The 12343-nt window shown below is 36.7% G+C and overlaps 1 protein-coding gene across 1 annotated transcript; it reads right to left on the minus strand.

Moving 5' to 3' along the window:
* Positions 1–1373: 1373 nt before the first annotated feature.
* LOC144660137 (neuronal acetylcholine receptor subunit alpha-5-like) lies at positions 1374–8678 on the minus strand. Its single transcript, XM_078520694.1, has 6 exons — positions 8398–8678; positions 6268–6416; positions 5759–5803; positions 4584–4693; positions 2968–3206; positions 1374–2587 (listed from the first exon to the last, which is right to left on the minus strand). Exons 1-6 carry the CDS (start codon positions 8450–8452, stop codon positions 1887–1889), a joined length of 1299 nt encoding a protein of 432 aa, XP_078376820.1. The 5' UTR covers positions 8453–8678; the 3' UTR covers positions 1374–1886.
* Positions 8679–12343: the final 3665 nt, after the last annotated feature.

Consider the following 12343-nt stretch of genomic DNA (forward strand, 5'->3'; position numbering starts at 1 on the left):
TCTACGCTTTCTTCCCAATCTCAACGGAAATGGTTTGAAGACTGTAATAAAGAAGAAACAAAATGCATTTAATGGAGCGATGCCTATCAATTAGCTTTTAAATGCACCAAAAGCACAAAACTTGTCGAATTCCAATTCAAACTTTTACATAATCGAATATCAACTTATGAATTCTTAACAAAAATTGGAGTACAAGATGACCCAAACTGCTCTTTTTGCAAAGAAGAACCAGAAAAATTAAAGCATCTCTTCTGGTCGTGCTCCAGGGTGACCTCCTTTTGGAACTCCTTAACCGAACTGCTAAAATTATCTAAAATATCTCCAGAACATTACACAGTGAACATCTCTGTAGCCTTAGGATTGATACCGGACTGCTCAAAAAATCATCGCCAAATTAACTTCTGCTTTCTACTGGCCAGACACTTTATTTGGATTTGTAAAAATAAAACAAGACCTCCTAAAATAGAAATTTTTCTACTTTATCTTAAATCGATTTATGTCGTTGAGCAAAGAACAGATGATACAACCAACAAAAAGTGGGATTTGCTGGAAAGCCTTTTAAAGAAGAAATAAAATAAATGAATAAAAACTAATCTCTTTATCTTCACCCTCCCTAGCCGAATATACTCAATATATTAGGCTCTAAGGTCCTCTGAACAGGTAATTCCTTCAACGCTCTTTCAAGCCCCTCTCAATGACTGACAGAAACAGCTTAAAATTTTTTTAACAAATGTTGGTAAGAAAAAAAATGGCGCAATTTGATTTAGTTTTTATAAGTTACCATTTTCATTATAATTTATCTTTAATAAGCCAAAAGTAGTTGATAGTTTTTTTGTAAATGTATGAAAAGAGATAAATTGTATTGCGCTGTTAGAAGTATAAATATTAAATTTAAGAAACTGAGTATTGTATTGTAAGTAGTGTGTTGTAAACAATTTAATTGTTATGTAGGTAGTGTAAGCAGTGTATTGTACTGTAAGTAGAGTAAGCTTTGTATAGTAAGTAATAAGTAAGGCTTTGTATAGTAAGTAATTAGTAAAGTCTTGTGTAGTAAGTAATTAGTAGTGAACATGTCACCTTGTAAGAACGTTCTGTGTGTGTTTTGCAATAATAATAATAAAAAAAAAAATATATATATATATATATAGCGTTTGTCCCTGGTAGGCCATAACAAGCGGTGTTCCGACACTTATAGCAAAATTTTCCCGTTAGGTGCCCTTAACGTTTTGCTGTTGCTAAAGTTTATCCTCGCTGAGATCACTCATTACAGCAAAACACGGCAAAAAAAAAAAAAAAAAACAGAGAAGGCCAGAAATGATCAGAAAACACGAGCCGCCGGCAATTGTTTACTTTATTAACATCCCAAACAAAAAAATGGTTTTCATTCAATTTATTAGGTAGAAGAGCCAAAACAGTAACGGAAGTACTGGAAAAAAAACCTGATTAATGAATGGTCATGCAATACATTTGTATGGTATACAGCAGTAACGGAAGATTATTCATAACATTATATACAGCCTAACTTTGGCAGAAAAATAAGAATATTCAACATGGACCGGAAAAAAATATTCTTATAGGAAAAAAAAAGAGTTTAATAAATAAATAAATTAATTTTGTTCGCTTTCAATCGATTGACAGCAAATGATATACGACAGTGGTGAAGTTAGACAGAAGTTTGTCGGGAAAGAATGCTTGACCTACACCATCAAGTCAAGGCTTGCAATGCAATTCGCAAAGGCAAATTTTCAAAAAGTATACGAGTTATGTAGGATATGTTTCAATTAAAGTTGTTCATTTCTAAGAAGACAGCAACTCCTCTTTGGCTGGGCCCCAAAAACACCGGTTGGCGATATTGAAATAATTTTAGCATGAAGACGGTTGTTTAATCATGCAAATGTGACGGCATAAGCAATAATGGAAGCAATAGCGAAGACTACAAAAAACACTTGATCCATTTTTCTAGCCACCATCCGCCACGTGAATTCCTGCTCCTCTACTCCATCAACCAAGGCTGGACTTCCTCTATTTGACTCTGTCATCTCGAATCCAATTGCCGAAGTGGATTTCGCAACCGCTGATTGATCACCGTTAGCTGGCTGTGACACATTAATCCGTTTGACTCTTTTACTTTTCTTTGTACTTAAGAAGTCGCAGAACTTTTCAATCCAGGCTGGGGGCGTTCCTTCCTTGAAGTAAACCCTCAGAACGAAGATATTGGCAAAGAGGACCAAAGCTATAATGATCATGGTTACTTGTAGGTTTACGCCAAGGATTGGTAGGCCGTCCGATGTGACTGGAAGATACGACGGGATGACAAGCAAAAACACTGTCATGGCTAGAAGAATAGTTGTGACGAAACCAACGCGTTCTCCGCTTTCAACGTGGATTAGAAAGCTACTGAGCACGACGACCGTCAGTGTCACGGAGGGGATGGCGAGATAGAACATGTAGTACAGGGATTTGCGTTTCATATGCAGAGTGTAAACAATCTCGCTGAAGTTAAACGGGCAGCAGTCGCCATGATCAGTTTCTGACACTTCAGTTGTGATGTTCTCTATGTCCCAGTCTCCGCTTTTCACATACCGAGCTGAAAGGTAAATTTGCATAGCTGATTAGTGTCATTTGTAGCTGCATCTTCTAAAAATTGTCTGCATCTTCTATTATTTGCACTGGTCAGGAACACCCAACGAGTGGATTAAATCAATTCTTGGAATGTCGTTGTACTGTTTCATGGTATGGTAAAGGACCATATAAGGGGATAAAAAGAACATAAAAAAGAGGGTAGATTACAACGCATTGTATTGATCACGAAGGAATGGCTGCAGGTAAAGGTGACCTACTTGAGTATAAAGTTCTTTACAAACGAAAGGAAAAATAGCAGCGACGGAATCTACAGAAAATAAGAAGATATACCCTGAATATATACTTAATTTTTAAGTAATAAAGTGACAATAGAAAATTCCTTACTTGCAAAGTTTCCTTTTCTGTCCATGAACAACCTTATTTTCAATAGGTTCTTTCCATAAGTGAACGAGCCAAATGCAAGTTCGCATTTCTGTTCGTCAAATGGCCAGTCACTGATTTGCATTTTGCAATTAACTTTAAACGTTGCTGGTCCGCTCCAAACACACCTCCCATTGTTAGTGACTGCCACGTCGGTCACAAACTTGCTTAGCCCTCCCGCTAAGTTGATTTCGTCGTCGCCACTGGAAATGAAAAAAAAAAAGATACAAATTTTCAAGAATTTAAGATGGCTCTGAAACCGCTTCGAAGAAATTTTTTAACTTCGTAAAAAAATGTTTGTTGACATGCTAGTATCCGTGATTTTTTCAGTTTTTTTAAACCGGCGGGCCTACAGACTAAAAAAACCCACTATAAATTCACCGCATTAAGTCGGTTTCTTGTCTGATTTTGCTTAATATGTACACACATGAAAAATGTACCGAAGATATGTTCCAGGGACATGCTGTAGCGATATTTCTTAGCTGTACTCTTCAATACAAAAATCTAAAACAACTTTTAACATTCAATGTTTTTAATACAACATTACGAGATTTTTTCGCTTTTTCATGTCTCTTCAGCAAGTTCCCTCCGCGTCATGCAGCACCAAAGTCCGAATGTCGTTTTCTCACAGGTAGCCCAAGCTCTTAAAGGAGCCGTCAACATATAGACCACATATGACATTGCGTATTGGGGTTATTATAAGGGTTTGTATGGGAATATAACGATCGTAAAAAATAATTCAAAATAAAGGGAAAACATTTGATAAAATTGACTTACCTATCCTCTTCTATGCATATCTTGTGTTTCTATGCCGTTTGGGGGCGATTTGAAGCCATTTTAGTGGGTTTTAGGTTCGCTGGACACAAGATTTACATAGAAGAGGATAGGTAAGTCAATTTTATTGGATATTTTTCCTCTTTACAATAAAAATTTGCGATAATACATTACCTAAAAACATTATAAACTCCGTTTAAAAAATTCTAAAAAGACCACGACGTTTCGACGTTGACTTAACGTCATTATCAAGCAAAGAAAATATGTGATTAAATGTATAAATACTAAAAAATAGACAATAGAGATTAATTAATAAAAGTTGTGAAGTGAAAAATGTTCAATGTCAAACAAAGAGTTTAGCACGTATAGAGTCCGCCTGCGTATTCAAATTTGGTCGCAGTTTCTTTATAAATAGCATCTCGTAAATGAGACAGTCAAATTTTCCTCGGCATTTTTTCAGGACACGAAATTGGTTTTCCTTTAGGAGGTTAACATCGCCATGAGATTCTTTGAAATGCTTTCCAATCGCCGATGATTTGTGCTCAGCAATGCGTTTGTGTAGGTGTCGGGCTGTGTACCCGACATAATCCGGATTATGTCGGGTACACGGCACGTTTAGGTAATGTATTATCGCAAATTTTTATTGTAAAGTGTTTTACTAAATCACTATTTTTCCTCTATTTTGAATTATTTTTTACGATCGGTAAATTCCCATACAAACCCTTATAATAACGCCATTACGCAATGTCATTTGTGGTCTATATGTTCCTTTAGGAGCTTGGGCTACCTGTGGTGTTCTTACTTACTTGTTAAAAAGAGCTATATCCGGGACCCAAATTTCATCAGGAGCAAAATGGATGCGATCTACGTCACCATAATCACTAGCGTTCCATGTCAAAAATTCGTTCACCCATTCCTGCATGTAAAGGGATAAATAACAAGTTACCTGTACGGACACCAACCATCTGTCACATATCAGAGTACAAATTTATATCTGTATAAACAATTGAAATCTGACTTTATACGGATGTCCTAATTTCTTAGAAGCAAGCCCTTTAGAAGCAGAATAAATCATGGTAAATCATCGTATTATTAAAATACCCGGGGTACTTTCAAAAGAGCTATATTAGTATGGGCCGCTCCTGTGAAGGGTATGATTTTTAGGCAGTTTAGTCTGGTGGAGGGTATAGTAATGAGAGAGTTCTGGTGTAGAAAAGTGTATCTTTTTCCGTGACACGGTGGTCATTACTATTTCAACAACTGGCCTTCCCGGTTTAAAAAAATAAACGGCATGCAGTGCACGCAGAGGCGATGACGTTTCCCAAGGGGTTCTTAGCTAATTTTCAGGAAAATAAACGTATACTAAATAAAAGTAGCTGACAATTTCTGTGTTGAATGATTGTTCAACAAAAAGTTGCGTTATTTTGTAGTGTGACATTCAATATACGATATTCAATACTTCTCGCGAGCGACACGTAAGGTCAAGCGTTTCCATTGTATTAGTAAATGTAGAGATGTGATCATGTCTGTTCACTGAATTCAATAAAACTCGCAAATACATAATTTGTCTCTTTCGTTCATACTTTGTATCAGTCCTTTCTAATTTTCCAGGCATATTTTGCTTCGTGTTTTTTGCAGCGATTTCTTGTTAACTCATTCGGTTCTATTGAGTCCTATTGATCGGTCGATCGCAACAGAATCGAAACAGAAAGTGGTACAAATTCCGCCCACTGCCTCTGGCATAAGGCTTGACTGACGTCATCGCCTAAAAATGACTGACTAAGCTGCTTTTATTCTTGGAACTAAACATTGCAGCGGAAACGGTTTACGATATGACTGTGAGATAGAATTTCACCGCGTGGGGAATTCAAGTCTGATAATGTTACTAGAAGACTTTCAAATTAAATAAAACTTGGCTAAAACCCAATAAAAAAAATACAGGAAAGCAATAAGAGAAAATTAAAAGCACATATGTATTGACCTGTATGACCCACGTGTCCAGTACTATTATTTGTTCTTGATTGTCCTTGTAGAAAACAAAAGTAAATATCAATTAATCATTTGAAACATGACTAAATTCAAATGTTATATCGGGTTGGGCCAAACGTTGAGTTTTTCATTAGTCGAACTTACTTATTTTAAGAAATATTTATTCTTTTGCTGATAATCGAGCTTGAATCATGAAAAGCTCGACGTTTGGTCCAAGCCTAAGAGAAATAATCCCGTGATCTCTAAAGAGAACCAACGGTCGATTTACTTTCATTGTCATTATTTTTACAGAGAAAATAATTGCTACCTTGTGTGTTTAAATATCAAGGGACGATCTTTAACTTCGAGTTTAATCAGCAAAAAAAATAGTAAGGCGTTTTATTTTCGATTTGTGACTTCAAATTCTCCTAAAGAGTACCGATAGATCAAGTATAAAGAAGCAAAAGAATGAGAAAACAAGAGAAAAAAGAAAACAAATGACAAGACTCGTTATTCTCGTACCACTTTGACAAGCCTACTGACTCTCAACGCGAAGAGAACTTCTCCTGCCCTTTTGCCTTGGCGAACTGGCCGGACCTTTCTGTCATAATCCTCAAGGAGATCTGCCCGGATATGGTGTTCCCATGAAGAGTTTGTTGAACCTGAACAACCTAACAAAACATGAGAGAGGTCAGTACTTCTAATAAGGCAGGCAGGCTGGCTTAAGGACAGTCTCATCAGCACTACCTTTACAAACGGTTTTCAAAGGCGATATTGAAATCGATGAATATAAAAATGTATAAAATTGTATGCCAACAGATGGAGTGAGTTAGTGAGTGAGTGAGTGAGTGAGTAAGTAATAGTAATAGTATATCTTTATTGCGCCTTACTCTCCAAAGGGAGGTATTGGTCTGTTTACAACAAAGGTTTTAACATTTACTAATACATTTAAGAAATAACAAAAATTTGATTCTTATACAATTCATAATGTCAATATATGTAAAAATTAAATAAATTATAATGTTCATTGTGCTTGTAAGTTAAGAAGCTCTTTCCTTTTTTGAAACATTGAATGTATATATTTACCTACTACTTTTGATGTATGTTCATTGTCAGCTCTAAGTAGGTACTTAATCCTCTCGTTCTCACTTAAATATATGTACCTTACATCAACCTTAGAAATGTGAGAACATAATTCATGTCTTATGGTTGTAAATCCCTGGCAACACATCAAAAAATGCTTTTCGTCTTCTACGCAATTTTGTTTACATACCAAGCATGTTCTTTGCTCTACTGGGATTGATGCTCCTTTATTTTCATATTTTCCAGTCTGTATTCGTAATGTATGACATCCTAATCTAAGCTTTGTCAGGCTTATTCTGTGCGCTGGGTTTTTAACTGTTGTTAGGTAATTCTCAAATTCATAGCTCTTTTTAACTTCCTTGTGTGTAAATTTTTCTCTTGAAGTTGACGATGAACTATTCTGGGTGCCCAGCCAGTTTTGTGAATACTTATTTCTGAGGGTTTTCCTCATGGTTAATCGACCGTTCTTGATGTGTTGCCGGGTTATCGGTTCTGTTTCTTGATGCATTTCTTCGTTAGTTGCAACATCAAAAAATGTTGTAGACGTTGTTGCATATTGAAATGCCTCACTTAACAAAACGTTATTACAACAATACTTCAGTCTTTGCCAATAGCTGAAGATTGAGGTTTTTATGTCAATGAATAAAGGATAACGCCCAAGTTCTGCCCTGCAAGCAATGTTTTCTGTATACCATGGGACGTTTAACGTTTGTTTACAGAACTTGATGTGGACTTGTTCAATTGTGCTTTTATCGAAGTGCGTTTTATATGACAGTAGTTCTGGTCCCCAAATTTCGCACGCATAAAGTAACACGGGCTTAACAAGGGCATTGAAAAGTTTGTTCTTAATCGCAATAGCTGCTGAATCCGTGTTAGAAAAGGATCGTTTAATTATCGAGAGGACCTTAGTGGCTTTTTTGCTGAGAATTTCCCTTGCATAAGTGAAACGACCGGATGAGGTCATTTCTATACCTAAAAAACAGCTGGGTTGATTTTTAAATTGTAATAATTCGATCTTCTAGGTGTAATGGCCGCAAAACTGAAAATCAAAGCTAATTTTGATGTTTGTAATAAGACAATCAATTTAAAGCACCAAAAATGTCCTTGAATATTTCGCGTATACTGAGTTGGCGTTATTCGCCATGGTCTTTGCATACTCTTAAGAATAAATACAAAAATATCAATCGAGAGCAGGAGTCCTGCGAGACATAAATTTCTGAGTAAGGAGAAAACGGCCACAAACCTTGTCGATTAAAATGAAGGGCGACTTAGACCCGAGGGGGGTTTAATAAACAAAAGCTTGAAAACAAAATATAACAGTTATTCGCAGTTCTTCTAATTACAAGGTAATTTTATGTGAGCCACAATGACGTTCGTTCAAACAATTTGAAACTGAATAAATAAAGCCTAACAAAAAAGTTAGTGATTCCTGACTAAATTAACAAGCATATCATTCCTTGGTAATCATAAACATAAACCTTGAGGCTAAATAACCTAGTCCCATATTCGTAAATGAAATATAAATGTCTCTATGAGAGAGACACGATGAGGACGGTTTAACGCACTTACCTTCAAACAAAGAGAGTATTTTGACGAATATTAGTACTGCTGCGATCGAATTCATCACGAAGCTTGTCGAAGTACTTTGACAACGATTCCTTTCTTGCTTGAATTACCAGGCTTCTCGCGGAGACAATAGCGAAGTTTCAGTGCCCAAGGATTCTAACTGAAATGATGCGCTTGCAGCGTGTAATGAAATATCAGGAATATTGATGTTTTTGATGTTATTCAGCGCTCATTTGCCGCTTATGGAGCCTGCCGTTAGGTGATGTTTTCATAATGACTTGGCATGTTCCGCTCCACAGGACCGCCAATAATGTCACTAAGCAACTCGTTTATGACAAAAACACGCTAATTAGTTGGAATATTTAATGATTGTTCGTCGTTATTTGATTGTTTCAGTGCTTTAATATATGTTTTTATTCTATCACTGTGCATTTTCAACTGCACGAGCACCCTAAAGTTTATTAATAACAAAGGTACTGTGGCGTTTCCTTGCATGACGAGCCGCAGCTAGATAATCCTATTAGAATAGTGATCGACGGTCGCCAAACAGAAATTGTCATCGCTCGTAGTAATCTGTCAGCGCTAAGGGGTCAATTCATTCGCCCTGAATGTAATCGTATCTGTCACGTTTCATAACTTGATGCAATTATGCAGTTTGTGTTGTCTGTGCCAGGGTCGAAGTGAAGTTTGCTTTTTGCCGAATCGCATTGCTTTGAAAACCACTCAATACACGCAGTTATTTAAAAGGAAAGCGCTACGATGCTCCTGTTTAAAAACATGGCTATACATCGACCATCGAAAACGGCAAATGGTAAAATTATCAAAGCCATCGTTTTCGCGCCATTAATAAATTTATGGCGCGCTTTATCGACTTGGGCCCGCATTTGCTCCATAGTGAAGATTCAGCATTTTTTCGCCGGCAAACCAATTTTTCTGAAGCACTTTTCATCTAAATAAATAATTGATGCAGTCCTGAAGCCCAAAGGTAAGTGTGATTTTCATGTTCGTTTATAGTATAAATTGAGGATTCAGACAACGTAAGTTCACTAGTGTGTGTTTTTATCCGCTGCCTGTCTTCGCTCGATTAAACTCACTGAGAAATCAGGGCAATGGCTATCCCGGGATGGCTATTTTATGTTACTGTTGCGCTACTGTGTTAGTGTCTGAGGTAAACTCGAAATAAAAACATTCAGAGTGAATTGCCGCTGAGTTGGTGACAGTCAACGTTCATTAAATATAATTATGCGCTACTAAAAGTTGTTTTATTTTTGGAAAGAAAAAAACAGAGTTAGTTCACATATTCTCTCGGGTGTGTCGCCTAAAGAAGAACAAGCAATCGGGTGCGTCGCCTTTGCTTTGTGACCCAACTCTGAATTAGAAAAATATATTCAGCTTTGCACAGTGACCTTTTTAAAACTGCAGTTCTTATCCCGGGTGTTTCGCCCGATAAGGACGAGCAATCGGGTGAGTCGCCTTTGCTTTGCCGTTTTAAAAAGCTCACTGCGCTTCTTAGGTAATTTATTTTTCTTTTGTTTCGAACGTTTGACTGACTCGGAAAAAAATTGGCTGCGCGCGAGGAGTAGATTTATTCAGCACACGTAAATAATAGTGTACACTCGATGCGTCGCGGTAACGCAACATGTTCACCAAGATCTCGAAACAACTGACTATAAATGGTTCTAACGATTCTAATTTTCAAAATTAATGTCAGCTTTTTTTTTTTTTTTTTTTTTTTTTTTTTTCTTTTCGAACATAGTTTTCTTGCTATCTGAAGAAGAATTTTTTTGTACATTTGTATCCACCACCAATCACCTCCACTTCCGAGGGGACCATTTCAGTGAATAATTGTAAGTTGTTATGATTGGAAAATGTATCCTTTTTCCGAGTATAGACCTTTGCTATATCAACAACAACAAGAGTGAAATATCCTTTTTTAATGCGCAAAAGTTTAAATACTCAAAATATTACGTGACGCCGGCTCCGCTGGGTGCCTTGAGCCAGACATCATGCGGTAACATAAACCGGTCGCACTTGGAAAAGTTTTCCCAGAATTTGTTTATATACTTTGCGGCGAAAATCTGTCATCAGGGCGCTTTGCGTAGTGCGACCCTAGGTTTTCCAGTTGGCAAAAACTTGGCCTACGTCGCAGACGAACAAACGCCAACGCGGTGAGTTACACTGAGTGAGTTATCATGTGAGTTAACGATGGTGTGAGTTGCCGAATCTTGAATTTTCAATATTTGGCCTGCTAAATGTTGAATGTTCAAGATTCGGCCGGTGAAGTTTTTTCAAGATTTGCAGGCCAAATCTTGAATTTTCAGCATTTGGCCTGCCAAATCTTGAAAATTCAACATTCGGCCGGTGAAGTTTCTTTCTGGCACGTTGTTCTGCACGTGGTAATCCTAGCCTTGTCCGAGAATATACTGTGTTATTTTGGATTTTTCGACATGGCTATAGTAAACCTTTCTTATGCTCAGGCACTTAAATATAACCTTGGTGGCTTTGCAGGTAAGTAACATTGTTTCTGTCTTAATATTTATATTGGCTCGATAGTATTAGGAAGCAAATGTTTATCTCACCATTCTAGCTCGTGACGGAAAATCGAGCAGCTCGACGACTATTGATAAGACGTAGCTTTGAGACGTACGACGTACGACTGCCGAGTGACGCAATGTCACACGATCGCCAAATCTTGAAAATTCAAGATTTGGCAGGACAAATATTGAAAATACAAGATTTGGCAGGACAAATATTAAAAATTTAAGATTTAGCAGGCTAAATATTAAATTTTTAAGATTTGGCTGAACAAATATTGAAAATTCAAAATTTTGCTGGACAATTGACCTGCCAAATCTTGAATTTTCGATACTTGGCCTGCCAAATCTTGAAAATTCAATATTTGGTCTGCCAAATCTTGAAAATTCAAGATTTGGCAACTCACAACTGTTTAACTCACTGACTTAACTCACCATTGATAACTCGCCCTGTTACCAAACCCGCCTGCACCGCAGATCGATTTTCGAATACTCGGAGGGGCGGTTTTCATTTATGGTGTTTTGTGTAAATATTTAGGGTAAATAAAGTTTTGTTGTTGTTGTTGTTGGTCCTGATAAACTTACACGAAGTAAATTATTGAGTGCAATTTAATGAAGTTATGAGACCGCATTGTTATTTTAGCGTTATTACATTTTGCGTTATTAAGTTGTTACATTTTGCGTTAACAACTTTATTACATTTTGCGTCAATTTTATTACATTTTGCATTATTATTACATTTTGCGGCGATTATTACATTTTGCGGCGTAACACCTGTCTACTATTGTGTGCTGGAGGAGTGGGAACCAGTACAAGCTAAGGCGATAGCGGAAGATGGGCCCTTTAAGGGACCTGAAAACGAGCAGTGCATTCCTTCTGAAACATGTGTGTTTACCGGGGTTACTGTCTTCACAGACTATAGCAGGTAAAAGCGCTACACTGCATTAAAATGCTTCTCAGAAGTACCTTCTTAGTTAATTGTATTTGAATTTATTCCACTAAACAATCGTAAAAATAGTGTAATTTACAGCATAGGAGGTGCCTGCTAAGGAAACCTAAATAGAAACCACAAGGCCTCATAATATAATGCTTCCTCGTTACAGTAATTAAAGTATCATCTCTCAATTTTAAATTCATTGCTATGGCTTGAGTTAGAGGACAAGAGGAGATCCAACGTACACAGATATATTTTTTCACGTTTCCTGTCCGTTATCTTCAAGGTAATTTATTGTAATTGTGATTTATTATAATTTAGTGTAACTAGTTTGATATGGATAATTGTAATTTATAATATTCTGTAATAACACATGAATGTAATTGTATTATGTGTATAATAGCAATACAAAATAATAATAATTTTAAAAATAAAAATCTTCAAGGTGCACTTGACGGTCCAACACCAGCTTCAGGTAAAG

The sequence above is a fragment of the Oculina patagonica genome, chromosome 7 (assembly GCF_052425735.1).
Source record: "Oculina patagonica isolate OP01 chromosome 7, crgOcupat, whole genome shotgun sequence".
NCBI lineage: Eukaryota > Metazoa > Cnidaria > Anthozoa > Scleractinia > Oculinidae > Oculina > Oculina patagonica.

What these genes read in the sequence shown, in the direction of transcription:
- LOC144660137 (XM_078520694.1), bottom strand. Translation starts at nt 8,452, where the DNA reads ATGAATTCGATCGCAGCAGTACTAATATTCGTCAAAATACTCTCTTTG. An exon ending in AATACTCTCTTTGTTTGAAG is followed by an intron (nt 6,417 to 8,397) that starts GTAAGTGCGTTA and finishes ATGTTTTGTTAG; the next exon opens with GTTGTTCAGGTTCAACAAAC. An exon ending in GATATAGCTCTTTTTAACAA is followed by an intron (nt 3,207 to 4,583) that starts GTAAGTAAGAAC and finishes TTTCATTTCCAG; the next exon opens with TGGCGACGACGAAATCAACT.